The 26,978-nt window shown below is 51.2% G+C and overlaps 8 protein-coding genes across 8 annotated transcripts; 2 read left to right on the top strand and 6 right to left on the bottom strand.

Moving 5' to 3' along the window:
- Nucleotides 1-106: 106 nt before the first annotated feature.
- On the top strand, nucleotides 107-1,614 carry BO72DRAFT_450000 (phosphotransferase family protein). Its single transcript, XM_040945146.1, has one exon. It carries the CDS (start codon nucleotides 175-177, stop codon nucleotides 1,384-1,386), a length of 1,212 nt encoding a protein of 403 aa, XP_040799236.1. The 5' UTR covers nucleotides 107-174; the 3' UTR covers nucleotides 1,387-1,614.
- BO72DRAFT_433604 (acyltransferase family protein) lies at nucleotides 1,611-3,152 on the bottom strand (the record flags this gene model as incomplete). Its single annotated transcript, XM_040943211.1, has 1 exon — nucleotides 1,611-3,152. One exon carries the CDS (start codon nucleotides 3,150-3,152, stop codon nucleotides 1,611-1,613), a length of 1,542 nt encoding a protein of 513 aa, XP_040799235.1.
- Nucleotides 3,153-3,574: 422 nt separating this feature from the next.
- Nucleotides 3,575-4,707, bottom strand: BO72DRAFT_498363 (uncharacterized protein; the record flags this gene model as incomplete). Its single annotated transcript, XM_040948766.1, has 4 exons — nucleotides 3,575-3,828; nucleotides 3,895-4,129; nucleotides 4,201-4,597; nucleotides 4,688-4,707. 4 exons carry the CDS (start codon nucleotides 4,705-4,707, stop codon nucleotides 3,575-3,577), a joined length of 906 nt encoding a protein of 301 aa, XP_040799234.1.
- A 1,413-nt stretch (nucleotides 4,708-6,120) lies between these two features.
- On the top strand, nucleotides 6,121-10,156 carry BO72DRAFT_337096 (P-loop containing nucleoside triphosphate hydrolase protein; the record flags this gene model as incomplete). Its single annotated transcript, XM_040940560.1, has 9 exons — nucleotides 6,121-6,315; nucleotides 6,380-6,764; nucleotides 6,817-7,883; nucleotides 7,938-8,415; nucleotides 8,481-8,793; nucleotides 8,860-9,283; nucleotides 9,353-9,491; nucleotides 9,561-9,787; nucleotides 9,854-10,156. Coding segments are annotated over 9 exons (3,531 nt in total), but the record flags the coding sequence as incomplete, so codon positions are not given.
- Nucleotides 10,157-11,187: 1,031 nt separating this feature from the next.
- Nucleotides 11,188-13,585, bottom strand: BO72DRAFT_433600 (general substrate transporter). Its single transcript, XM_040943210.1, has 5 exons — nucleotides 13,087-13,585; nucleotides 12,870-13,013; nucleotides 12,192-12,807; nucleotides 11,887-12,129; nucleotides 11,188-11,821 (listed from the first exon to the last, which is right to left on the bottom strand). Exons 1-5 carry the CDS (start codon nucleotides 13,313-13,315, stop codon nucleotides 11,569-11,571), a joined length of 1,485 nt encoding a protein of 494 aa, XP_040799232.1. The 5' UTR covers nucleotides 13,316-13,585; the 3' UTR covers nucleotides 11,188-11,568.
- A 2,236-nt stretch (nucleotides 13,586-15,821) lies between these two features.
- BO72DRAFT_487669 (uncharacterized protein) lies at nucleotides 15,822-18,177 on the bottom strand. Its single transcript, XM_040947993.1, has 8 exons — nucleotides 18,163-18,177; nucleotides 17,941-18,114; nucleotides 17,279-17,876; nucleotides 16,943-17,214; nucleotides 16,393-16,884; nucleotides 16,225-16,330; nucleotides 16,076-16,156; nucleotides 15,822-16,019 (listed from the first exon to the last, which is right to left on the bottom strand). The coding sequence occupies exons 2-8, from the start codon at nucleotides 18,106-18,108 to the stop codon at nucleotides 16,000-16,002; spliced, it is 1,737 nt and encodes a 578-aa protein (XP_040799231.1). The 5' UTR covers nucleotides 18,109-18,114; nucleotides 18,163-18,177; the 3' UTR covers nucleotides 15,822-15,999.
- A 403-nt stretch (nucleotides 18,178-18,580) lies between these two features.
- Nucleotides 18,581-21,441, bottom strand: BO72DRAFT_181787 (ankyrin). The gene is made up of 2 exons (XM_040939471.1): nucleotides 21,212-21,441; nucleotides 18,581-21,149 (listed from the first exon to the last, which is right to left on the bottom strand). Exons 1-2 carry the CDS (start codon nucleotides 21,228-21,230, stop codon nucleotides 18,706-18,708), a joined length of 2,463 nt encoding a protein of 820 aa, XP_040799230.1. The 5' UTR covers nucleotides 21,231-21,441; the 3' UTR covers nucleotides 18,581-18,705.
- A 1,938-nt stretch (nucleotides 21,442-23,379) lies between these two features.
- BO72DRAFT_181717 (uncharacterized protein) lies at nucleotides 23,380-25,099 on the bottom strand. The gene is made up of 4 exons (XM_040939470.1): nucleotides 24,798-25,099; nucleotides 24,456-24,742; nucleotides 24,278-24,399; nucleotides 23,380-24,226 (listed from the first exon to the last, which is right to left on the bottom strand). The coding sequence occupies exons 1-4, from the start codon at nucleotides 24,817-24,819 to the stop codon at nucleotides 23,593-23,595; spliced, it is 1,065 nt and encodes a 354-aa protein (XP_040799229.1). The 5' UTR covers nucleotides 24,820-25,099; the 3' UTR covers nucleotides 23,380-23,592.
- Between the last annotated feature and the right edge of the window lie 1,879 nt (nucleotides 25,100-26,978).

Raw genomic sequence — 26,978 nt, 5'->3', positions numbered from 1 at the left:
ACTATCAGCCGCTCGCTCCCCCCGACATCGGCTCCCTCGCAATCAAGGGTGCCAAATCGAGATAAATACATCTTCTTTGTTGGTTTCAAACAGTAACACAGTGATAGTAGTAGTCTACTACCAATTACCACTTGAATCCTTCCAAGCCTCCGCTTCTACCAATTGCCCGTCGCCATGGGAGTTGCCACCGAGAACAATCTCCCGCAACCCTTTGCGGAGGAGACGATTTTCGCTCTGCTGGACTCGATCGGTCTCAGCCGTCCTGTCGCAATCAAGCCCCTGAAAGTGACCGCTGCTTTCCACATCATCTACGTCTTGACCTATCCCCGAGCAATCATTGCGCCACTCTTGCGATCGGACAGGCCCCTCCCCTCAAGTGGGGAAGAAGAGGAGGTGGACTTGATCCTGCGCATCTCCGGGGATCATGTGCCGCGCATCAAGACGGAGAATGAAACCGCGATCCTGACGTGGCTGCGCGAGCACACCTCCATCCCTGTTCCCGATGTTGTTGCCTTCGATGTGACCAGTGCCAACCCCTTAGTTTGCGAGTATCTGATTTGCAACCGGTGCCCGGGCCAAGCCATCTCCGACATCTACTCAACTCTAAGCGAGGCTCAACTCGACTCGATTCTGTTGCAGCTAATGAAAATCCTTCTCGAGCTCCATCAACACCAGTTCCCACGAATCGGAGGGCTGGCCTTCGACGAGCAGCAGCAGCGCAGCATCACCGTCGGCCCCATGCTGGACGAGCATTTCTGGTTCACCGGCGACATCCCGCGCTACTTCTCCAAAGAGGAAACCTTTACGAGCCTCAACTTCCGCGGGCCCTTCGATAGCTTCGCCGATTACGTCTCTGCCGCCGTGCGATCTTACCTGCACGTGGCCGACATCCATCCCTCGCTGCAAAGCCCCCTGGCCCCGTTCCGCTCACGTATCGCCGCCTTCCTCGATCGCCTCCCCGCGCTCGCCGGGGACACACCCACGGAGTGCAACTTCTACCTCGCGCACAAGGACCTCCACTTTGCCAATATCCTCTACGACCCGGCCACCGACCGCATCACCGCGATCTTGGACTGGGAATTCGCCGGCACCGTCCCCTATCCGCAGTGGGATCCGGTACGCGCCTTCCTGTGGAACGCGCAGCCCGGCCAGGGGTCGTTTGACGAAAAGTACCGGCTGCGCGATCGGTTCTGGCAACTCTGTCGCGAGCACGGGGCCGCGGTGTTGGCGGAGACGGAGTGGCGGGACCAGCGGCTGGAGAGTATGCATCTCGTGCGGAATGCCTTGCGGGGGATCACAACCAATGTGCCGCGCGGGCTGCACCCCGAGGCTGTAGAACGGTGGTTCGGTGATCTGGAGAAAGGGCTGGCTTACTTCCAGCTGTAGACGGAGGAGAGAAGAGACTCTGTGGGGGGAAGTCAAGAATTACTGGGCTTAATTGTCGTCTGATGAACAAGTAGGGACGGATGATTATATTGCTGGTTCTATGGATATTTTAGTCAACGGGGGACCCAGTACTCCTGCTGCTTGAAGGGAAGGCTCCAGCAGAGACGGGTGTATTTGTGGTAGGCTGCGTACACATACATATCTGATGAAAGCTACGGTGCCATCTATGAGGTTGACTCCACCAATTTCCCTTCCAACCACTTTCCAATCCGCACACAGTTATCATCCACCGCCACTGCAAACCGATCAGCCACCCAGAACACCACGAACAGCAACAGCGACCACGCCAGAAAGAATCCCATCAGATACGGGCCCGTTGCCTCGTGGCCCGTGATCCGCCACATCAGGGGGAATAGCCGATAGCCCAAGCCATGCATCAATGGCCCGTGGACGATATAGATCGAATAACTGATCCAGCCCAGATACTGCACGAGCCGGACGTCGAACACTCGCGAAAGGCGACTCTCCTTGGCGCTGTGGGAGATCACCCCGACGAGGATAATGGCCCCCAATGAGGGGAAGACGCGGTAGAAGCGCACGTCCCACGAGGGAAGGATCTTGGCCAGCGTCATGTAGCCCGGGGTGCGGTGAATGCACTTGTCTGGGGCGGAGAGGAAATACAGGGAGATCAAGACGAGCACCGCCCTGAGGAAAAGGATGAACAGCCCCGTGTTGTTGGCGGGAATGATGGTCTCAGGGGCTCGGGCAGCGTCCCAGCGGAGGGAGGTTTCGGCCAGCAAGCTGCCGGCCAAAAACAGGACCATCACCCACCGAACATGACCGTAGCAGTAGGCAATCAGACCAATCAGACTGGCCACGCGGTACCGGTAGCGGAGCCGCACCAGCACCAGGAGAATGAGGAACAGCAGGAGCGAGGCCCGGAACTCCATCGGGATGGTCCACAGATGCACGTCGTACTCGGGATAGGTCTCCTCCCAGGCAAAGATGTTGGTCATGTTCCACATCATTGACGCCCAGTGGGCAGTCTGCGCCCCGAAAGTGGGCAACCGGGGTTGGTGGTACTCGTTCTCGGCGGTAATGATGGTTGCATCCATTGCAACCTGGGCGGGATAATCCCAGGCCCCAGTCTGAATCAAGATCATGGTGATCAGCGTAGCGAGGGTCGTGGGCAGGAAGAGGCGGAACCCGCGGCGGAAGGTCGAGGAGCTCAGACTGGGGAAGACAGCCTCCAATTTGCTGGCTCGCACCAGCTGCCAGGATCGGTAGGATAGCACGAAGCCCGAGAGCACAAAGAAGATACAGACCGGGGCGGACCCGGAATAGACAAGCCGAATAATTGGCAGCTGGTGGAGGCGCAGATTGTGCTCGATGGGCTCATTGTTGTGGGCGCAATGAGGTTCACGATGAGCCTCCTCGGGGGTAAGCCCGTAGCCGTAATTGACGAAGTTGTGAAAGGCCGAGATGATATGGTAGTTGACCACGCAGAGCGCAGCTATTCCGCGAAGCCCGTCAAGAGGGGAGGTGCGACGCAGGGATGGTCGTTCAGCATTGTCTCGCCATAAACTGGTGATGAAGTATGGTAGTAGCGCCGTGAAAACGAGAGTGAGGCAGTTGGGAAGCTTCTGGCGGACTTTTTGAAGCCATGCCTCATAGACATGGGGCTTTTGTTTCTCGGCATCATGTTCACCATCGACATACTCGTCCAACTCCAGTGAGGCCGTGCGGTGGGATAGAAGCGGCTCCATTAGGTATTAACCAGGAGTGGAAGAGAAAAAAAAAAAGAAAAAAAAAAGGAAGCTCGACACGAAGAATCAGGCCGGGGCACAGAGACCACCCAAAAGTCATCCAAACGTTTGCTCTTCATTTTTGTATTCCGACGGTGCAGTAGTTACAACACAACAGGCATGACAGATGATGGAATGGCCCTGCAAGACCAGAGCTGCAGGACAGGGTTTACAAATCAGGCTAGAGCGGGGAAATTAAAGCTGGAAACTCCGAGTTCTCATTACACAAGCCAGTGTGTCAAGCGTTTGGCTTGCAGCGATGATCTTGCGATCTGGCCAGAAGTAGGGCTAATTTAGCGCAGGGTTGAAGAGAGAAACGGAGGATCGAGGCTGATCCTTCCAATACCTCGTAAAACACTAGCCGTATTATTCTTCCCCGCCGACTAAAAAAACGTCCCGATAGCAATCAAGCCAAAGATGCTCGCCGCGGCAACAAATGACAGTCCGACCATCGACATCGACTCATCCAATTGTGCCCCAAAGAGGCAGGTATACGACATCGCCGGCGCCGCGATGGCATCGAATACCGCCTCGAGCATGTTATCCGGCAGCAAGACCCCGTCGGACCCCATCAACTGCGCGATAACGCCCCCGACTCCTCCGCCGAAGCCGATACCCAGTGCATACAGCACGACTCCTAATTGCATTCGTAAGATTGGTGGATTCAGACCTCCTGGCATCGAAGAACGAGGCGATAACATACCTGTGTATACTATCATGAGTGAGCGTGGTGCTGATAACAGAACCGCCCCTATAGCCATGCACACTGCACTGCCTCGCATCGTCCACAGGTCAAGCTGATAGGGGCCAAAGAGAGGAGTCGCATCGGCCGAGTGCGTCGGGGATTGCCGTCGCAAGAAGAGGGGTCGAATGCAATGCATGAGGATGGCGAGTCCCATCAGGCTGACGACAGGTTTGAGGCAGAGAAGGAACCCGGTCTAGAGCATTGGGGATGGTCAGTATCATTGCTCCGGTCCACGGAGTGCAATCTTCGCGAGGAGTTACCAACCTCGGCCATAGTCCCTTGATAACGGTGAGACACGGTCGGAAGGAGAAGAGAAAATGGGTAACGTCCGATGCGGGATATGAGGCATGTCGCAACGAGCCAGGAGACCCGCAGGTCAGACCGCGAGGGAAAGTCGGGCTTCCTTAGTTGTTTCAGGCAAGAAGTCGCCCAGGTGGTCAATTCGTGCTGTTCTGTATGTTGGTCGGCAGTACGCTGGCCAGGGTTCAGCGGCCGTTCATCGGAGGGTATCAGAAAGGCTAGTGGGAGAGTGACGATAGGGAGGACGAGACTCAGTAGTAGCGACACGTAGACACCATAGCTCAGGGCAAAGGAGGCTATTGCGGAACCAGCAAATTCGGCGGCTAACAGGGTGGTGGTGATATGAAATGTATACGAGTGGCTGGGAATAGTACATGACAATTCACGTTAGTGTTCAATGCTCAATTCTTTTGAGTTTGGTTCTGGCTTTCAAAGAAGGTGGTGATGGTACCGGTCGGATGAAGCTGTCATGTCACTAAGCAAAGACAACATTAGGGCTATTGTGGTTCGCGAATCGCCGCCGAACAGTCGAAATAATGAGGAGCACCACGTCCAGGCTAAAGGCAGTTCAGACCATCCTGTATCACGTCTGTGAGCTCATTCATGCCTCAAAATCCTCACCCTAAAGAGCCGGTTAGGGCATATCCATACCCACGAAGATGATCCAGCCTTCTGCCAAAATTGTACCCCCCCAATTTAACACAAGGATGAAGCGACGAGAGAAATGTTTCCGGATGTCTGTTAAAATAAGAAGGTATAGTATATCTAAATGGAGAAAGACGAAGAGTCAGTACCGTAGCCTCGACAGGTAGAAAAAGAAAAGAAGATGATGATGAAAAGTATGTAGTGGAGATCATCTACCGGGGACACAGTCAAAGGCAACCTGCCATCCTTGGATATAAGAGGCATTGGGAAGGATCGCTCCCTGTGGATGGCCATGAGCAGACTGATATCGATGTTGAGATTTCGCAGTGATTATAGACTCATAAAGCCGGAGATGGGATAGGAGCTGAACCGAAGCACACAGTTGCCGTAAAAACACTATCGAGAAACAGAGAAATGGTCTTTGAGATTTGGAGCTGGGTCGGGAGTTGGAGGAAGCCGGCGGAGATAGCAATGGCAATGTCTCATCAGAGCCCTTACTTCGCGCACATTCATTCGAAATAAACCAAAGGTTGATGGCAGACGACTCAGGTAACGATATCCATGCCATCTCGGAAAATAGGTGAGGATGATAGAGGTCAGATCAACACTGGGGTTCCTAGAGTGTAAGGTATCTTTCATCAGAACTTTTCTAAATGAACGTAGCCGGTTGGATTGAACCGAAAATGCCCAAGGGACTTCTGCCCTGTGACGGGTGATATTCAAGTGTTCACTCCGGAGCTAAGAGCAACATGCTCGATATCCCGGACATTCCGGGTGACCAATTTACTCGGTAATAAGAGCCTGAACAGGCGGAAACTTTGCAGGAGCGCGGACCAACAATCAGAGAGGGGCTGGTGCGCATGAAGCCGGTAGGAAGTCTGACCAGGCTGGTAAATTCTAGCAGCATGCGGGCCCAGACGATTGGATTGCCCTAGTTATCCCGGGCTAGCTTCCCCTCTTCTGGTCATTGCTCATCAGCAACTCCAATTCCCAAGCTGAGCTCTTTCCCCCTCACTTCCATTCACTATCAATCTCTCTCGCGGCACTGAAAACCAAGCATTCATTCTACTTCGACAACTCAATATGCAGTCATGGGTGCTATTATCGCGTATCAAACGCTTACTGGATCGCTGGATTCCTTCCCAACAGCCCCAGTACGAGCAGGTCGAAGCGATTGATTTAGAAGAGCTTCATGCCGATGGTTCCCGCGTGGATGTGGCACGACACGAGTATGGCATCCTGCAGGACTGGCTCACCTCTTTGATGCGCTCGATTCAATCAGCCGACTACTTAGAGCAAGCTTGGTTGCCAGGCACCTCGAAAGATGCTCATTACTATGTCCCACTGGCAGGACTGGCACGCAAATCCCAGTGGCTAAAGACAATTACAAGCAAGGAGTTTCTCTGTCCTCTATTGGCTTCAGCTGGACTGGAGGTATGATCCCACGGAAGCATTGTGACCCCAGGTAACAGTGCATTGACCAATTGGCATTGACTAGATGCTTGCCTCGCTCTTGACGCTTCTCCTCCCGTTATTCCTACGACGAGTTCTGCAGGATCCCACTCATATCGGGAACTTTGTGGCTCTTTTTCTAGCTAGTGCGGTGGCTACGCTGGCTGGACGTGCCAAAGATCAGATCTGCCGAGTCCTATCTGTTCGAGCTTCATCTGTCCTCTCTCTGGCTATATTCCAAAAGAGTGTTCGTTTTTCGAACCTGGCGCATCTACGGAGTCCCGTGGGAAAGGTCTTGGGCAGCTCCACAACCGATATGATGCTAGTCCGAAACTATGTGCTCAAGGTTCATGATATTTGGAGTAGTCCTTTGCAGTTGCTTCTTATCGCGTTTATGATCGTTCGCCTGCTTGGTATATCTGGGGTCGTGGGTAAGGATGGAGCCTCGTTGCGTGACCGAAACCAGTTATTAACTTGCATCAGGTTATGTGGCAATGTCACTCCTTCTTTTTTCCCAGACTCGGGCGAACGCTGCGGTGGGTGTAGCAGTCGAAGACTACCTACGCATCGATGAGGTGCGCATCAATCACCTCAACTCCGCCTTCCAAAAGATCCGCGGTATCAAATCGTTGGGATTGGAGCCTATGTTTCTCAAGGAGATACGATCAGCTCGGGAGATGCAATTGGAAGCCCTATGGCGTCGCCTGCGCGTCGTCTTCTGCTTCTTTATCTCCATAAACCAGATGATTCCTGCAGTCACCGCCATGGTTTCCTTGACAAGCTACTGGTATACTGGCCATGAGCTGGTGCCAGAGGTGGTATTCCCTGCCTTGACACTATTCGAAATGACATTCTCGCCAGCCTCCAAATTCTCCCTCTCGGTAACCCGTCAGTTCTCTATTCTCCCGTGTGTCCGACGCATTCTCCATATCCTGCACCAACCGGAACATCGGCCTGCCAATCACGAACCAGGGGAAGCTCCCCAGTCGAGCGATGCCAGCGCCGGCAATATGATCCAGTTCCATAATGCGAAAGTATCCTACCCGAACGCAGATGACAGTGCGACTAGCTTTGTTCTAGGACCGATCACCATGGGTATACCGGCTAATAAATTGACAATCATACACGGAGCCAGTGGAAGTGGTAAGTCCACGGTGCTAGCGGCCATTGCCGGGCAAGCCGAGGTCATTGAGGGTCAACTCCTACGGAATCCGGCAACGATGGCCCTATGCACTCAAGACCCCTGGATTATGTTAGGTACTGTTCGTGATAACATCACGTTTCTGCGGTCTTACGAGCCCGTGCGGTATCATCAAGTCGTCCGCCTCTGCTGCCTCGAGTCAGACATTGCCTCGTTTCCGGGCGGCGACCTCGCAATAGTAGGGGAGAGTGGCGCTAACCTCAGTGGTGGACAGAAGGCCAGAATCTCTCTCGCACGAGCTGTCTACAGCGAGGCAGATCTTCTGCTTTTGGATGATTGTCTGGCTGCAGTTGATCCCCGGGTGGCGCGCAAGCTGTTTCATGAGTGCATCCTCAAGCTGCCGCAGACCGTTATTTTAGGTAATGCTACATCTGCATTAGAAGGACGTCGAATGCTAAGTAAGCTCGTTATAGTTACACATCAGGCCGAGTTCATCCAATATTGCGACCATGTTGTTTCTTTGGCCAACGGCATGGTTGCGGAGGTAGGAAGTCCCGAGGAGTTACGAAAATCCCCACATGGCATTATTGGGTCAATCCTTGTCGGTGAGACAGGGACTTATAGCAAGGACCATTTCGATGGAGTTATGAGCATGGAATCAACGCCCAAGCGAGATTCTGCTGATTCCAAGCAGATCACCTTGGCGGAGGAGGAGCGCGCCCGTGGTAAGGTTGACACTGACTTATATCGATTCTACTTTGAATGTGCTGGAGGCCCTCGGTTCATAATGCTGCTCTCCCTCATGCTCTTTCTCACCGTTGTTGTTCGAATTGTCAACAGTTTCTGGTTACCATGGTGGATGGGAAATGTGCTATCTGTCTCGACACCTACTTATCTTACAGGATATGCTCTAGTCGTCATGCTACAGGCCGTCTTCATTGGTATGTTTGGCTTCATACAACTGACGGACCGAATTCGGTACTGACGATGACAATCACGCCTGTAGCTTCAGTGGGGGTGATTCTTGTATTGGGAACGATGAAGGCTAGCCGGAGTATCCATGAGGGCGTCGTCACCCGTCTCTTCCGCGCACCTTTGGACTTCTTCAGTGGACAGCCTCTAGGTCGCGTCTTGAACCGGCTATCGGTAGATATCGATGGAATTGACTTTCGACTCATCAATGCAGGCGACTTGTTGCTCATGGCTGCAACATCGCTGTTTGCGGCGGTCATTGTGCTTGTCTGGAGCTCCCCCTACCTTCTGCTGGCCTTCGGACCGATATTCTACTTCCAATATCGTATTCAGTCTCTCTATCGAGTGTAAGTGATGCGTTCCCTCTTAAACGTCGTTTACTGCAGTTTGGCAAGGACTAATGGATAACTCAGGTCTGCCCGCGAACTCCGACGCGTTTGTTCTATCCTGGACTCCCCCGTCCTCTCCGTTATTACGGAGAGTATGGCTTCGATGCCGACGATTCAGACGTATGATGCACGAGAGCTGTTTGAAGAACGTCACCGTGTAGCCCTTGGTCGTGCTATTGTCGGAATTACTGTTCGCTATGCATTGGAAACATGGATTACACTGCGGATCGAGATGCTTTCAGTGGCCCTGCTGGGGTGTGCAGGTTTGCTCGGGGTCTTCGGTGTGCTCGACTCGTTACAGATGGGGCTCATCTTCACCCTCAGCATTTCACTGTCGAAGCATATGCACCAGTTTCTGTGGTCTTTGATCAATGTCGAGGTCGAGATGAACTCCACGGAACGACTACGCCACTACATGACTCGGATCCCAGTGGAAGATGATCACCGCGTGCAGCCGACGAGCCCAACCTGGATGGGGGATACTCCGGACGGGGCGCATCCCTACATTGTAATCAAGTCTCCCGACTCCGAGCCAGAAGGTGAGATCATCTTCTTCAATGTCACCGTCCAATATCCGTGCAGCCACAGCCCATCCCTCCGCGATTTTTCGATGTGCATCCGAGCGGGCGAGAAAGTGGGGATCATCGGACATAGTGGTGAGTGTATCCCAACCCCCTCTTTCCCCATCGCCAGCTCTCGTATCTAACACCCACATCCTTGTCTAGGCTCGGGTAAATCGACTATCTTGGCGGCTTTGTCGGCCCTCGCCCCGGTGGTGCACGGTCGGATCACCATCCGTGGGACTCCGATCAACGACCTCCCTCTCACCACCCTCCGAAGCATGGTGCACGTCCTCCCGCAAGACTCGGTCCTGTTCCCCGGCTCGGTGCGTCAGAATCTTGATCCGCAGAGCTCTCACTCCGATGGCACCTTACTCCATGCGCTTTCCGTGGTGGGGGCATTCCACGCCTTTGACCTCCGACGGAGCGGCTCACTGTCCGGGGATGGGGGAGCGCAGGCCGATCCTACACCCCACTGCACAAACAGCAGCGCTCTGCTCGACACCGTGATTGCACCCGGCGGCACGAATCTCTCGGCTGGACAGGCGCAGCTGATCTGTTTGGCCCGCGCTCTGCTGGCCAACCCCCGCATCCTTGTCCTGGACGAGGCGACCTCGAGTGTGGACTTGCAGACGGAGAACCATATTCAGCAGGTCTTACAGGAGCACTTCCGCGATAGTATCATTCTGTGTGTGGCGCACCGTCCGACGAGCGTGGCGTGGATGGATCGAGTGATCGTCATGGCAGACGGCATGTGTGTCCGCGAAGAAGGCCGTGCGGGTATTCATGCGGATGTTTGAGATATGTCTCCAAAATCCCTAGGGCGCTATTCGGGTTGGCGAGCTTGTTTTGTTGAACTTGTTGTGGTGAAGAAAGAAAAGGCCTGCCACAATTGACTGTGAGGGTGGGTGTGGCAACTTCGAACTTGATTGAAAGTTGAAGGCAGTTTTTTTCCTACAAATCCAGACATTCAAGCGTAAATTACCCAAGGCATTCAGGTAAAGAAGAGGGAAAGTGTATGACATACTTCCTTTAGCCAAGAGAAGGCTCCTTTTGTCTTATAGTATACTTACTAAGCAGACCAATCTGCATTCTCGATAAGGTTGCAGTCTTGGTCTTTTCATCACGATGTTTACCGCAGGTTACCAAAGAAGATCCTAAACTGATTTCATCGGGACATCGTTCTTAGTTACTATCCAAAAAAAATGATCAGAGTTAAAGATCATCCAATACTGCCTGTCACTTAGAGATTCATATGCCTTATCTACATTCTGTCGGTGTTTCTTCCTGGATCAGGGCCAATAGACTATCGTGCAGCCTTGGTTACCAGATCCCTGTCTTTCGCTCTTCTAGTATATGTGAAGTTGACCAGCCGATCTTGTCAGTCGCACCCCCACCACTGTCTATGCTATACATGCCGGAAACCGGGCGGGATGCTGAAATTCCCAACCTTTTATTGGTCTTATCACGGCGCCGGTAGTGCACCCGTCGACGCGGGCACAGAGCCATTATTCTCTTGCCTGCCGTGCAAAGGAAGAGGGTGGGATTTAGTGAGCGGGGTGGCGGTCCATGCGAAGATGAACAGATCAGCCAGTAGCAGCACAGAGCCCACCAGCGCGGAGGCCTTGACGCCGGTTGTTCAGGACCATGTAGTAGCCGGCGAGGGCGAGGGTGACGCCCATCAAAAACAGGCACGGCGGAGGTCTCGGGCATCAGGGCTAGGAGAACACAGAGGGCCAGAGAGTGTGAGAAGCCAAACCTGCAAGGCATGGTAATCACTAATTAAGCTCTTCCCCAGTTGAATCTAGCTGATCGAATATACTGCTTTACATATATATATGCAAGGCCAAGGGCGCGCGGCTTTCACGGTCGCATCCTAGGTATTGAGTCGCCTGGTCAAAAAAAAATAATCGCAACCATGCAGAGGGGTATCAATTATAACGATCAGAACGCTGAAGCAATGTATGCTCTCAAATATCCGACATAATCGCACTGTTGAACTTCGCAGATATTGTCAGCGGAAAATCTTGTCTGCGGGTCCATACGAGGGGATCACGGTGCGTAAGCCACAAAACAAGTTGAATCATGGCCTGAACGAAGGTACGTTGTGAAGAAGTATCAATCAATACCATCAGAACCTATACTTGAATCTAGTACGCTCCTGAATGCTCATCTATCGAGGAAGTTCAGTGATCACGGCCGGCGCCCCCTTCGTCGGGTCCTCAACATCCACAAGCTCGAAGACAGCAAACTGCTTATCAAGGTCCTCGATCTCCACCTGCTTGGTCTCGGGAATGAAGAACCATCCAAAGAGAAAAGCCAATGCTGACAGGGAACCATAAATGAAACCTAGTTTGCCGCCGAGATCAACATGATGCGGGGTGTCGGCCGTTTCCATGTAAGGATATGTGAAAGTCACGGCGAATCTATTCACACGGGTTAGGGTTGAACCGTGCATCGCGGAAGGGAAGGAAACAAGATCTTAACATACTCGGTGACTAGCTTGACAGTATATGCGATCTGAAGCGTCATCTCTCGGAGCGGAGAAGAGGGAAGCTCGGCACCCAGCACGTATACCAGGGGAGCCCAGCCCAAAGACCAGCTGAAGCTGAAGAGCAGAAGCATGGCTACAATCCCCTGCTTGGCGTGGACATTGCTGGAATCCGCGGTGCCAAGACCGCCCATGGTCATTAGAGCCGTGGTCTGGAGTAACGAACTGGTGTGGAAGAGCATTCTTCTCATGGTTAGTATCTATATTGATGGGATGACAGTGGCAGGTTGGGTACTGCTACTCACCGACGTCCAACTATATCGATCAACGATGCACAAATGATAATGGCGCCAATATCCACAGCGTTCGTACCGAGGGTCACGCTGAACGGATTAACCGACTTCAGTTGCTTGACAAACAAGGTTCCGTACTGCGAGGCGAAAGCCTGACCGGTCGCCTGCTGGAAAAAGTTTGCCGCAGCAACCACAAAGGTACGCTGCCGGTTCTGGCGCGTGAAGAGATCCCTGAACGACTTCTTTTGGAGTTGCTCGGCCACCTTGGCAGAGAGAACATCGAACTCTTCTTGAATGGCCTGTTCAGGAGTACTCTTGGGCTTGAGGGCAGTGAGGGCCTGGAGGGCTTCGATCTGACGATCGCGGAGGAGATACCAGCGTGGAGACTCGGGGATGAACCAGACCAAACAGAGGACTATGAAGGGGATGACGAGGATCAGGCCAAACGGGATCCGCCATGCAGCATCGGTCGTCATTGTCTTCGTAGCTCGGGCCACGCCGGTGATGAACAGCCCACCGCACTTGATACTCAGCCAGTATATCACCCCAATTCCACCTCGGTTCTTGGCGGGTGCCAGTTCGGCAAGGAAGGTGGGAATAACGGCCAATTGCATTCCAAGGTAGATATCTACAGCCGTATGAGCCTCGTTAGCCAGATTTGAGAGACTTGTATGGAGTGAAATCACGCACAGTGAAGCGCTCGTGCCGTCTGAAGTTGAGCTTGGGTGGTAGAGCTAACTACGACCGAAGCACTCCCGAGAGCATAAACACTCATCGAGAAAATGCACATTCGCCGTCCCCATCTGTTGCTGACATAACCACCGAGGAAGACTCCTATCGAAAGGCTTCATTAGCAGCTGGTCACCTGTGGAATCGAACAAGAAATCCAAGAGAAGGCTACACTCACCGATAATTTGACCGGCAGCTTTAATACTGTTGTACAGGGAGGTGTCCAAAGCCGGAATCTTCCAGGTATGAGTCGAGGCGTCGTATTTACCAAATTGCCTGATGAAAGAGTCCATGGCCTGACACGACGAGAAAGCCTGGTCACTCAGACCATAATTGAAGGCCGACAGTGCCAACAGAGCTGTCGAGAATAGCAGCATGGAGCTGATATTCCATTTCCTTGAAACCATCTTGCCGGAACCAGACCGAGAACGTGCCAGGAAATCTGAATAGGAGGGGTAAGTGCCAGGATTTATCTGATCCGTGTTCGATTGATAAAATAAGATGGATAACTCGGCAGAACACGAGAGAGAAAGAGGGTATCCGCCCTAGCCAGAGAATCCCATTTGACCGCGGGGTTATCAATCGGGTTGAATCTTACAGTACTATTTACCGGTGTAACTGTCTTTTCAAACATTAGTCATAGCATTGAGAGTCCTACTGATGGCGATGAAAAGCTGTTCGGAAGGGATCGGATGCACCAGACTCCAGTTGTGACAGGGCCTGGACGCTGCCTCGGTATTAGTGACTGCTCTACAGCCTTGTAAGGCCGAGGGAACCAAGCTTTGTTGGGCCAATTTTAGCCGGGCTCGGCAAAAAAATACCCGTCGCATCGACGAGACATGCGTACGGGTTTTGTAATCCAGCCCCTCACTTTGCTCCACTATTACGTTCACGATCCACCTCTCACTGTCTAGCGAAGATTTCAATTTTTTATTTATGTTGCCTAGTGCACTGGAGGGTGCGACAACCGTTTGAAAGCTCAGAAGAGTGAGTGCCCTTTACCATATGCTATATCTCATAGTAAAACACATTCATAGGATCAGAACTCGAGTAGCTTTGTGTAAATTCGTGGTGCAGTAAAGCTTTAGCGGGACAAACGGGGGGAATAAGAATTGAAGAGGAGACTTTGCTGACTGTCCAAGCCCCCAAAACAAGCTCACACCAGTGAATCCTGTATTCAGGCTGGTAAGGTAAGCACATGGTAAAATTGATTGCTAACAGCGGGGCCAAGGAATATCATCATACAAGGACGGCTTGGTTCGTGGACGAACGGAAGAGGAACGGAGATCAACAAGGCCGAAGTCTTACTGGGTTAGGAGCTAGCTAGGGCGCCCCGAAGGAATCAATAACGCACACCACATAGTCGTGACTGGAATTGCCACATACATACGAGATATCCACGTCTGACCGACATTGCCTCCTTGACTCTGCTATGCAGTCGGCATATCTCAACAATCTCCCAAGGTAGCTACAAGACAAAAGTACATTTTTCACTCTGCCGATGTGCAGTGCGCATAGCTGCCAAAGGCCAACGGTCTCCTTGTATCCGGTCCGGCGCCATTGGGATCACAATCTTGTGATCGGGATCTGACAAAAACACAGTAAATGCCGATGCCGCTTCAAGTCTTTACATCAACGTGGCTATCTGGTTTTCCAGGCTCCGACCTTTGGGGAATATGCAGTAGTAATGATTATCTCTGAAGTAGGCAATCTCTCCTCGACTTGGAACTTTTGACCTTCAAAACACCCGCTGCTTCTGGGAGTTTCCGGCCTCGTCCTTTGACCAGCTCCCATGTCTGAATGTCAGATCAATATTTAGGCTTTGCATTTCCTTTTTCTTCCTTTGTTGGTCTGCATGATTACCTCGCTCGCCGTCCCGGCTTGAAAGGCTGGGCACGCCTTTATGGAAGGAATTGAAGAGGTTTGATGGTTTCTGCTAGTTCTTCTCCATTTCTCTTTTATTTTTTTCTCCTCACGTTACCTCTTGTGAAACAACTTGCCTTTCTTCTAGCATTGATGTCAAAAAGGTGGTATCATCTCTTCTGTGGTGCCGTAGGGCAAATTGCGTTGCAATCTGTAGCCGGCTCGCCAACTTCTCCTCTTCGTAGCAGCACGAGAACGACGTTTCCGGTGAACACTGCTTCAGAGATCATTGGAGGTCCTATACACTAGCCGAGCTGATGCAAATATATGTCGGTTTCATCTATCTTAATCGCCGTCAGTTCTTGTTCCACGCAGAATTAGGACAGACGACCCAAAAACATAGACTTTCTTAGGTACGGTGGATACCTACCTTCCTGTTGCCCCGGAACATCACACACAATAGCCCAGAAGACAGCCATAAGTCCTGCCAGAATGTGAAGCGTACCGAAAGACCATTTCTCTTCCTTGGGTTCGGTAAGCACAAGCTGCTGTAGGCGTTAGAATATATACTCCGAATCTTATTTCTATACTTCTATATCAATTACCATGCTAGAGATAACACGGGCAATCGATATGATGATTTCTGATTTGTGTGTCCTTCTAGTAATATATCATATTTATTATTGTGAACGATAATGCAAGAACCGCTTTGGGATTAATTCGTGTTGTGTAAAAGCTAAAATTACTTGAATGATTGAAGACCAGGACACATAGTTATTTGCAAATAGCTTTAGGTATACCTGTTATATCAGGGTGGGATGGCAGGACTTCCTACAAGAGGCTCGAGTACTCCTGTGAATAATTTCTGCTAGATATAAAGACCGAGTGATATATAAGACGACTAGTTTTCCATCTTCACAACGAAGGAAATGCAGTTGAACGAAAAAGGTCAAAGGTAAAATGCCGAGAAATGTAGTCTAGACTCTGTTAAACCTTGAGTGGGCCTTGCTCGTAGGAGCTCGGCGTCTGTGCCCGCTCTGCATTGTGTTGGCCTTCCACATCGTTCCCTGGTTTGGGGTGTTTCATGAAACGTAGTATACCTTGCACAGTCCACCAACGAGCGCCCGGAGACCTGGGGGCTTTAGAGCGACTTTGCTCCTCTACTGGTATTGTCGCTGGTTCTGTGTGGGGCTTCTCGTTGTTTTCTTGGTGATTCCCTCCCTTTGTCTCACCGCGGTGAAAGAGGGACTGACTCCTCTTTAGCATGGTCTCATACCAGCCCCAATGCCTGCTGTGTTCCATACCTCGTAGAATGAGGACCTTAAGCCAATTGGCGTTGTACGCAAGTGCGACGAAAAAAGCGGAGACGACCAAGGAGACCCCAACTGCATGACAAAAGACAGTCTTAGTCAGTGACAAAAATAGTAAAACGCAGTGTATCGATTGGACTCACAGATAATCGGGAATATCCAGCGCCCTTGATATACTAGGTTGCCATTCTCATGTGGGAAGTCCGAGATATCCAATGCGAAGAGACTGGTCAAGAAGGAGGCCGGTAGCTGCGAGTCTCAGCATCCAGGTGTTCCCCGGCGTCCCGGCGACAGCTGGACTGTGCACTTACAAAGATGATCGTCACCACGGTGAAGCTCATGACAGTGTCACTCTGGCTTCGCGTGGCCTGGGCCTCGACGATGCCCGCCTTCTTCTGTTTCAAATCAAGCAATGTGTTGATGTCGGTCTGGATGCTTATGGCGTCTCGCACCATGCCTTGGATATCGTTACTGACTTCCGATAGAGCGAATTTCGATTTAGCCTGAGACCCGATTTTACCCAACTGACTCGCAACGTTGTCTTGATCATGCGCCAGAGATTTGAGAATGTTCAGCTCGTCGAGAATGTCCTTGATCTCATGAAGGACGTTAGTTTCATCGTCGATCCTCTCGTAGGGATTCTCGGATGTCGATTTGGTCTCCCAAAACTTCTGAGGTTCTGGGCCCCTTTGAGAGGATACTCCATTCTGCTGTGATGTTTGTCTTGCTTGCGACTCTCCCTTCCTTGCCTTGAGGTTGAGGGCGCCCCGGAAGCCAGCGAACAGCTCGATCTCTTTATCGCGCTTTACATGAACACAAGTCAGCATCAGTGCTAGCTCGCGGGCCTTCCTGCATGCATACCATCTTTTGAATTGCCCTGCGGTACACATCCAGAGGCGCGATCTTTTCCTTGAGGGGCGGATCGATCAGAACGTCCCGGGCATCGAACATGTCCCGGGCGGTATCCAATATCCCTTGCACAATTCGGATCTGATATGCCGGCAAGCTTGAGCCTTGCTCTTTCTTTTCTTCGGGAACGTCGAAATCGGCCTGATTCAGCTTGTCGAGAACTCGTTCCAAGAAGGTTTTCTCGCCATCTTCGACTTCCTGTGTCACGCTGGTGATAATGGTGTCTAGAGATATATTGATAGTTCCATTAGCTCGGCCCCCAGGGCGAGGGCAACATACTGATCTTACCGTCGTGCAGGATCCATAGCCATAGCTGGTTGACCTTGAGGATTTGAAAGCTTTCTGCTTCGTCTTTCTGTAACGCGTACGACCGGTCCTGATCGTTCCGTTCCTGCCTATGTGGTGTTTGTTTGTCCCTTCGCTCCTTCCATCTCCTAGAGAGTGACTCAAAGAAGTCCTGACAGTCCGTTGTCAAGGTCTCGCCGACCGGCTCGTGATTATGGTGTGACCTTTGCTCCTCGGGTGGTTGTGTGCTCTGTATGGCTCTCTTTTCCTTGTAAGTCTTAAATAATCGCGAAAGAGCCTGGTCCTGGTCCCTTATATATGTATCTTTGATCGAGTCGTAATAATACTGATCTAGGGTAAGAGCTTCGTGGACAATTTTCCGCGTGTCCTGCTTCGACTCCGGCCAGCTGACTTTTCCGTCAGGCTGCGGACTGGTTTGCGATGTTGCCTTCGAACGCCGCTCCGAGGTAATCTGCGATTTAGGGTCCTGCTGTTCGGTATGGGAGTCAGAACCTGGCTCTGTATGGTCCTGGCCGTTGTGCTCGTTCTTCCCGTGATTCTGAGCTTTGGGAGGTCCAGCACCCCACGATATGTAGGGAAACTGTAGTTGACTGTTAGCGTCATCCACTTATCAACATACCAAACAGCTGAGAGGATTTACAGACATAGAGAGCAAACATCGACACGTCATCCTCCTTCACAAGTCCACACCGTGGTTTCATATAATGTTTCTCTCCTCCCGCGGGTATCTCCACCCAGCTCCTTTTCACTAGCTTCGCCAAGCGACGATGCGTGCTTTGACTATGCTCCCTCTCTCGAGATATTCTGACCATGAGATCCTGTTGCCAATTAGCCCAGGGTTCTGCAAGATGATGGGCCACTAATACCTTGACGTATTGCAGCTAGGTGCGAGAAGGTCAGTTCAGTTCACTTGTTGAATTCTCTGATATTGAATCTTGGAGATGTCTCACATTGTTTGTGGGAATATGAAACCATCGCATCTGTTTTTGTTTCATCGGGCCCGAATCTGAAGACTCGCCCTGTTTCCCGGTGGTAATCTTTGACTCTCTCGGTGGTGCTGACGCTTGTTCGGCTGCCGACTTCTTTGATAGCGCCGTTGGCCCATTGAAAAGCTCATCTTGCATAGCCTGAAGATCGCGATATCCTGTGTCCATCATCATGCTGTTGGGCCCTCGCCCGTACAGAATTTCCTTGATTTCCCCACGTTTGAGCTTGATCGCAATTTGTGCTTTGGCCTTGATGGTCACGTCAAGCACTATAGCATAGGTTTTGTCGGTCTGAGGGACGGATCTAGGGACGGGTCTCTCGTATTCGAATTCAGGCAAAAGCTTGCCATTGCTGGGTCTACGCAACGAAGGAGGGTTGGTTAGGAGATTCCTAATTATCCCAGGAGCAGTAGGCCAAATCTCTCAGTCGTCGGCCGGGTCCACTCCGTTTCCATATTTTGTGAGGTCATTCCCTTTCCTGAACAGGATCTCACCAAAATACTCCCCGCTGGAGAGCAACCACCAAAGGGCGGTCGGGAATCGGTAGTTGACGACAAAGTCCAGAGGCCCCATATCTTTCGCCCTTGCCTTTCCAGTCAAGTAAATATCCATGAAACCATTCAAATATTTCTCTTCTCCGGTTGTGTATCGCCAGGCTGCGGCTCCAACTACGCGTTCTGCAGTGTTGCGCCATTCATCTTTTCTGTGTGCGTCGTCCCCATCCTGCCTGAGGCCATGTGAAGCAGAGAGCTTTTTGGCTTCGAATAATTTTCGCAATTTGTTCCAAAGCTGTTCTTCAATCTCAGGCTCGTTATTATTCAAGACGGCGACCGCAATAGCACTTTCAGCATCTTTCCCTTCCCCCAAGATCACATCTAACACCCGTGAGGCATCTTTCTCGTCAATCATTCCCAGGAGGATTCGGACCATTTCTTCATGCCTGTTTTCCACCGCAGCATGCAACGGTGTGAAGCCGCGGCTCGCCTTGGTCAAAAGATGAGCACTCCAAGTATCATTCATCCATCCAAGCCCATCCACATTCCCACTGGAAGCAATCACATGCAGCCATGTTGCACCACACCGGTCTTCTAATTTTGGAGGGCTTCCCAAGTTCTTATCCATAACAACTTTACACAGCTCATTTTGTGCGTTTACCAGCCCCCAGGAGAAAACTGGAACTAGATGGCTGAGCATCTCCTGCCGCCGAAAGTCATCCAGCCCCTGCATCTCCTGCTGCCGAAAATAATCTAATAGCCATTTCGCAATGGGCTCCTGCTCGTTCTTTGGGGAACAATGCACTTGATCTTGCGCCGGGTCGGGCGGAAAGAAGAAACTGGACTCCAGCAGTTGGAATATGATCGAGGGATCCATTCTCTCGGAAATTGTCTTCTCGGAAATCGCCCAGCCCAGGGCGGTTTGTTTCGCAGGGTCGCCGATTCTCATGAGCGTGGCCAACTTGATCGGCGGAACTCCGAGAAGCAGTCGCACAGTGTCCTCGTCATTATTCTCACATGCCAGCTGGAGTGCGTTTAATCCTGCTCCCGTTTTTGCTGCAAGGTTTGCACCCGCGTCAAGGAGAGTAGGAATGACTGAGTTTGCCTGGAAGGTGGCGGCATTCAGTAATGCCGTATATTGCCATACATCTCGACTCTCGATGTTCGCTTTGAATTTGATCAGCAGTTCCACAATAGACTTCTGATCCTTCATAGCCGCGACTATGAGCGCGGTCTCATCATTCTTGTTTGGCTGGTTCACGAGCGCTGGGTGTTTCTTCACCAATCCTTCAATGATTGCGAGGTACCCTCCTTTCGGAATGCTGGTAGATCGGGTTGTGTCTCCACCCTTCGAAGCCAGATGCAGCGCGGTATTTCCATAAATGTCACTAGCTGTTGGGTCAGCCTTGTGCTTCAATAGAATGTCGAACACCTTCTCATTCCCTATCTCAGCTGCGGCGAGAAGCGGCGCCATGGTATGGTTGCCGTTCACCAAAGGAGATCCGGTTGCTCGTCTATTCCGGAAATGTTGGATAGTTCGAAGCTGGGTCTCAATAGTAACAGGCAGAGATGGAGTAGATTCATCATTGACCGTTGTCGCTTCTGTGTATGCGCCATTAGCCTTCAGAAGCTTGGTGATCTCAGGTCGCTCAAAGGCGACGGCCAACATTGAGGGGGTTATTTCCTCCATTGTAAGTCCCGTCACATCCTCGCTTGTGAAACTTATATCTGCGTTGATGATATTGAGGCTGTGCTCAAGGATATCCTTGAGGTTCACTTGACTACCGCACAAAATTGCAGCTTTCAATGCCTTGAGCGTTTCGGGTTCTCCTTCATAATCCTTGGCATTCATGACCGTGAGATTGACATCTGCTCCTCGATTGACCAGAAGCTCAACGAGGCCACTTCTACTCAGCTCGATGGCCAGCAATAGCGGAGTCGTCCGCTCCTTTGAAATGTCGCTCCCTTTGCTTGCACCGTAGGTGAACGTCATGTTTGCAAGATTATTGTGTTCTGTAACAAGGTCCTCCGCACTCTGCGGTTCTCCTTCCTCGATCGCTTTGATAAGCTCCTGCAGTAGGTCTCGGGGCCGCTCTTGCTCTAGAGCTCTATATTCGCCTGGGCCATCGTTATCATCTGCAACATCTGCAACACTGTCCGTGTGCACCAAATCATCATCTTTTCCAGGACTATCGTCGTCCGCTGGTTTATCCTCTTCCGCTGGAAAACCGTCGCTCCCGGTGACACCATCTGCCTCGAGAGCACGGCCTTCCTCTGGAATGTTGCCATTTGATGGAGTGCCGTCGCCCTCTGGTACACTAGGCTCCCCTGGGGGACCATCACTCCCGGTGAGACTAATGTTGGTCGGTAGATCTTTGTATTCAACATTAATAAGATAGGCGACGAGATCAGCCATCGAATAGATCCCAACGTACCATCATTGCGACTGCCCATGATTGAATTTTCCTGTCGAAGATAGGATGGATCGTGAAGAGATAGTCGGCGATACTAGGAAGAAACGGGCTCCGAGGGTCAAAAGATGTCGGTTCCACAATGAAAAACTGAATTTGTTTCGAATGCAAGTTCTTCTCTCGAGCCTCTTGTCCCGTCACTGGTCGCAAAAGAAGAAGAAGAAGTCAACCGCAGTGGCAGGGCTAACAGAGCTGGGAATCAGAGCAAAACGCTGTTTTCAACTTCTTGGTCGACTTCCCAAAAACAAGAGAGGAAACAAAAGCAATGAGAGACAAAGCTCAGAGCAGAAGAGCGCACCTGCCATCGAATTGCCCTACCGATAAGGGCTCGCCACCCGAGTCGACAAAGATAGAACAAACAATCAAGCAATCAAGCAATCAAGCAATCAAGCAATCAAGCATGACTCGCGAAAGCAGCCGGCAATCGCGACTAGTCGAATGGGTACCGTGGTCGCTCGCGAACCATCGCAGTTGAATCACATTCGCGCAGATCAACCGATAATATGTGGAGATCTGCGTCTCTGGGTGAAGTTGGTTCGGGTAGTGGGGTGAAAACAGAAGACAGAAAATTGACGAACCCAGGTGTCGCAGGGAATTCGTAGCGATAGGTTTCTCCAAGGCTGGGCGCGTAGAGGAGATGCAGGGTTAGCGAGTTGATTTAGTCCTAAGTGGTAAGTAGATACCTTAGTCTGACCACAGGCGACGAACCGCGTCATCAAGAACGCAAGAACAACAAACAAAAGAAGCAATTATGAAAGAGAAGTGGGCCGGGAGCTGAACTCGCCTCACGCAACAACTGCCCGTGCGACTCCCACCACCACCTCCTCCCCCACTCTTGCCCTTCAGAAAAGCTTGAAAAATACCATCGTCTTTTCTTGACGGGAGAAAAGAAGACTAATGTTCTGTTGGGAAGTAGGTGAGGGGGTCCACTGTGACAATGGTAAATAGCAATGAGACCGGATGCATCCGCCCGAGACTAAGAGGAAACCTTGAAACAGCCCTGCCATTCCTGTTTAGGCAGGCTATTCTCCGGCCCGCGGCAGTGCCCGTGCTGCACGGGCCGTGAGCTTCGGGGTCTGAGCGAGAGGCTGGCCTGCACTAGTAGTTATCAATCAGTACAATTACTGGATTCAAGGGGAGCATGGTAGTAAAGCCAAGGGAAGGTCTCTCAAATGCATCTCTGCTAAGCAACAGATCCACAGACAGCTGCAGCTTGCGTGACCCCCTACGCGAATTATAACACCAAAACAGAAGATGGGTCGAGTCATCCATGCCTTAGCCAGATCCAGTAGTTGTAATCATGGCCACCTGCATTGAGTATTTGAACCAGAAATGAAAGGTCATCTTGAAGGATATAAGACGAAGGAAGCACGAGAGCAGGGGGAAACAACTTGAATTTGTCTCCAGGTGAACGAATTCTTGTCTTCTGTTATCAAGAGATCTTACCATCGGCGTGCCTCGGCGATCCGGCCATGTTGTCCGGCGGCTCAGAAAGCGAGTTCACACGCAGATAACTCGCACTCATTCTCCCGCGTCATGGCATTTCCGTGCCTCACGTGCCAGCTGCAAGTCGACTGTGGTTTGAAGGAAGCGTCGAGGAGATGAGCGGTGGTCCAGATCACAGAATACCGAACTCCCCGTGTAGACTAGTCTTCAACAGCATCCAGAACTCATAGAGTGAATCGGGGACCTCGCTTAATTCACAAACCTTGCATATGTCCTAGCGCCCCTACCATTTCACCGCATGGTGGCTGACGTGATACTACCCATGCAGCACGGGGTCTCGTATCTGCAATACCAGGAGAGTGGTAGTCACTGTGGCTGCAACAGTGAATTACACCAAGTCTATACAAGACTGCTCTCCATACAAAACAGTGGGATGCATATAACTCCTCCTCATAGCGATTCGGCGCATTCATTTTCAGGACCAGATTAGCCTGTAACAGACAAAAATTCCAACACCAGACTTAGAATCGCTCCGAGGAAAACAGTGAAGGAACTGAGCTCGCCAAGGAGCTAGTGGCACTTTAGCGCCAGCACTGCCACACATTCGGGTGCTGCTCCAGCCTCTCAGAGGCAGCGAAATGCGTGGGGCTCGCATCCCTCCTCCCTTTTGTTCGACTGGAATAATAGGGCTGGCAGGACACGGGTTCAACACCCCGCAGCGATTTGGCCAGTGGTGTTGAAGAACAGTTGGAGGGCCTGAATAAATGGTGGGGGTCCGTTCTTGCACGGTTCGGCAGGGCCGAAGGAGGCTCACATATGGGGATAAGGGTTCAGTTGGGCAGAAGGATTATGTGGGCCCCTTCAGCCCCAATAAGTTCGAAGTAGAGCTGAGGACCTAGTTACAACACTTTTGCACCGGACTGAAGGACTTCCCGTCGCAACGATCGAAGCCAATGGAAGTGTGAAGACATATCTTCGTGAAAGGACAAGTCGCCGGCATCATCGAGCATCCCCACCGCACCTGCCGCCCGGAAGTAGAACCATGCCCGCAGATGCGGATCACTGGCAGCGGCGGCGCCAGTTATACAAGCCCATGTAAGAACCGCAGGGAAATGTCGCATCCATACATCGTCGTCGGTTAGCGCTAGCACATCACGGAGATCGCTGGCTAAGGCGTCTAGGTAGTCGGCAAAATTGCTCGTAATCGCCCCGCCGCTTATAATAGCGTGGAAAATCCGGAACGCTAAGGAGCAACAGTGGCACACGGGGTCATCGTTGGTAGGAAGCGAGATCGCGTTGCCTTGTGCCGCGTTGCAACCCCAACCAGCCGTCGATTGATGGGCCACAAGCTGAAGTTTGAGCTCTTGGATGTACTGGAACAATGCTTGAATGGAGCGACCGGGAAACTCCGGTGCAGATCGGCTGATAAGTGTGCTGAGAACTCGTTCCTCGAGGCCAGGTGGTGGCATGGGCGGGCAGTGCGGCTGAGGTCTTGAGTCCATGTCAAAGACTATATCTGAAATAACATCGTTCCTGTAGTCCGGTCAGGAATCCATCTTGTTCATGGCAGAAGGGCCGACGAACACGTAGATGAGAGATGCTGTTAGTCCTTCCAGGCCTAGTTTGTCCAAACCACCCCTTAGCTGGACGATCTTCGCTAGACCAGCTCGATGCACCTCAGCGGAAGCTCGATCTCCGGTGAGAACCTAGTGTATTGTTAGTTTTACCACCTGTGGATGGCGAAGCCACTTATCTTGCATACCGCGAAGAGTGCCAGCGGTGTGATTGCAGCTATCGTGCGGTCATCTAGCGCTGTTTTCGGGTCGGATAGACGCTTTTTGACCGATTTGATCAGTTCATTGTAATGATACAGGGTAATTGTACTCTGCTGGATTCCACGGCGGAGATCAAAATTGGAGGAGCCGGTAAAGAGAGTTGCGTGGAACAAGCAAGGGTCGCTCATTGCACCTCTCATCCAGGTAGTCTGCAATTTATAAGAGCTAGATCTATCGTTAATTGGCACGCGTGTGGCATTGTGACATTCGACGACTGGGGCCCAGGGGCTGTCAGCGCAAGCCAGAAGAGATCGAGAGGGATGTTTTACAGTGCTTGATTAGGCGTGGCATATACCAGCGAGAGGCGATGGGATAGGAATCTGAGACAGCTGGCGCCTGGATAGCCCACGAGATATAAACTTGACTCTCCACAGCGTCCCAGGAGCTAGGTGTGAGCTTTTTGGAACTGCGCGTGTGGTGACTCTCAGTCACCAGCGCCTTTGAGCTCTGGTTTGGGATACTTTCTGCGACGCGGTAAAGGGCATAGGAACACACCCGCTCAGCTCTAGAGAGAATGGATTAAAATGCGCACCTAGGGGGACATGAGGCTGAAGACAAACTTTTGGCACAAGGAGCAAGAGGGGTAGGCTCTGTCGCACTTTCTTTTTCGCAAGCGACAAGACTCGCAGGCAACAAGCATAACCTTCATCTTGAAGAAGTTGAGAGAAGCGGCGTGGTAGAAATGAGGCTGAGAGTGTGACCGCCGCGGTGAGCCTGGAGAAGATAAGATTAACCTGGGTCCATAATGAGTCTAGCCGTTTTGGGTCGTCAGGCAGCCTTTTCCTTTTTGAGACAACATACAAAGCCACACTTCCTTCACGGCTGGCCTCAAACTACCCAAGCACAAACACAAGCGACGATGACAACAATGAGAAGTTATCAGTCCAATTTATGCCACCAGTTTGATTCTTTTCCTCTCGGGACAAATTGAGAGGCGACTATCGCTGGACGCTTAGGTATAGATGCCATGCTTTTGCCGGGGGATTTACCTGCATTTCTCCCGTCTTGGTGTTGTGCATAATGTATAGAATGTGAGAAAGCTCGTCAATGGGGCGATGTTCCTGACTTCCTATCCTTTTTTTTTCGTAGGCAAAACGCCTGCCCGTGGACTGAAGAACCTCACAAATAGTGCACATTTCCCGGTCTGTCATCTACGCGAAGGCGTAGCAAAGACGTCAAGTTGAATGAAATGGCGAGGTAGTTGATTTATGTAAGGAATATGGAGGTGGGGGAAGACGGAGAGTCCCCATAAACGGTAGACTGTAATGACCAGAAACGCAGTAAGTGGTGATGACACGGTCACACTGTGAGGAGTTGCAAAGTGGTACCTTTTGGAATGCATTAAGCCAACTTGTAGACTATATATAACTCTAGTCCCGGGGATGATTCATGTGGGGATCAGGGAAGCGCCGAGATGTGATGGGATGTCTATAGAGTATTAGTAATAGTGAATCCAGCCGTACTATCGTATCTTGTGTGCATTGTAAGCCGAGAAGATATTTTAATGAACTGCAGTCAATTTGGACAATCATGGGGTGTCTAGTATACCTGTGACATGTTGATTGATCATCTGGATCGATAGCCAGGAAGACAAGTTGCTCTGTGAAAAATGACCTTCCATCCATGAGTTATATATTCATCCCTACCGTGGGAACTTTTTATTTTTTACCGAAGGAAACCGGTCGCGGGCTATGACTTATCATTCAAGAACCCTCGGCTTGTTTGAATGCTTGTTGATCCCCTCGTACGAGTAGAACATGGCACCAAGGGGAGTAGCGGATGACTCACGGGTGGACTAGCCCGCCCCTAACATCCAACACCTAAGTTACTGAGAGAATCGATCTTGCCTACAAGCCAAAACAATACTTCACCGATTTCGCCGTGAATATTCTGAAGAGAACCCTGAGGTTGACGGAAACACGGCTTTCTAAGTGATCGTGAATCTAAAGACATCTGATTTAGTGGCGCTATTGGCTGCAAGAATACGGTAGCAGCTGGAGGCCTGAGGATTCCCAGTCCTGACTATTTTGGTATTAATTTCTTACGTTGTTTTGTCTGCTAGTAATTTAGTCACAGTCAGGCTAGGAGTTATCGCTGTCTAGAATCGCCTTCCGTCGCCCACTAGCATAAGTACTTAGGTACAGGGGGGGTTTCTATTCCAGAAGTAGCCGTGGGAAGCTCGAGGGACGTCAGTCTAGAACAGGAAATCCGCACTCGTATAAATTAGCGGGAAAGCGGATCGTTGGTTATGTAAGATTTGTGGATCCAAAAGTACCGGGGGGTCGGTTGTGCCCAGTCCGTCTGTAAGATTTCAACTTTGACTCCATACGTCAATGGCCAAAACTTATACTAGGCAATGCGGTGGAATTCAGCAGTCAAATAGAGCTCCCCTGGTCAACCTTGTATAATACAAGGATCCAATTGGCAAGAAGTCGCGGCTATGTATTAAA

Source organism: Aspergillus fijiensis (assembly GCF_003184825.1).
Source record: "Aspergillus fijiensis CBS 313.89 unplaced genomic scaffold BO72scaffold_40, whole genome shotgun sequence".
NCBI classification, from domain to species: Eukaryota; Fungi; Ascomycota; class Eurotiomycetes; order Eurotiales; family Aspergillaceae; genus Aspergillus; species Aspergillus fijiensis.
This window is presented reverse-complemented; position numbering and strand designations above follow the sequence as displayed.

Excerpts from the sequence above, each read along its gene's own strand:
- BO72DRAFT_450000 (XM_040945146.1), top strand. The coding sequence starts at position 175 with ATGGGAGTTGCCACCGAGAACAATCTCCCGCAACCCTTTGCGGAGGAG.
- BO72DRAFT_181717 (XM_040939470.1), bottom strand. The coding sequence starts at position 24,819 with ATGCCACGCCTAATCAAGCACT. Across the intron at positions 24,743-24,797 it reads GCCACGCCTAATCAAGCACT|TCGTCGAATGTCACAATGCC; the intron begins GTAAAACATCCC and ends CCTGGGCCCCAG. Across the intron at positions 24,400-24,455 it reads CACCGCTGGCACTCTTCGCG|GTTCTCACCGGAGATCGAGC; the intron begins GTATGCAAGATA and ends ACAATACACTAG.
- BO72DRAFT_433600 (XM_040943210.1), bottom strand. The coding sequence starts at position 13,315 with ATGGTTTCAAGGAAATGGAATATCAGCTCCATGCTGCTATTCTCGACA. Across the intron at positions 12,808-12,869 it reads GACGGCACGAGCGCTTCACT|ATATCTACCTTGGAATGCAA; the intron begins GTGCGTGATTTC and ends ATACGGCTGTAG. Across the intron at positions 11,822-11,886 it reads ACTGTCAAGCTAGTCACCGA|ATTCGCCGTGACTTTCACAT; the intron begins GTATGTTAAGAT and ends CCGTGTGAATAG.
- BO72DRAFT_487669 (XM_040947993.1), bottom strand. The coding sequence starts at position 18,108 with ATGGTCAGAATATCTCGAGAGAGGGAGCATAGTCAAAGCACGCATCGT. Across the intron at positions 17,877-17,940 it reads TGTCGATGTTTGCTCTCTAT|TTTCCCTACATATCGTGGGG; the intron begins GTCTGTAAATCC and ends AGTCAACTACAG. Across the intron at positions 16,331-16,392 it reads CCGTGGTGACGATCATCTTT|CTACCGGCCTCCTTCTTGAC; the intron begins GTAAGTGCACAG and ends TGAGACTCGCAG.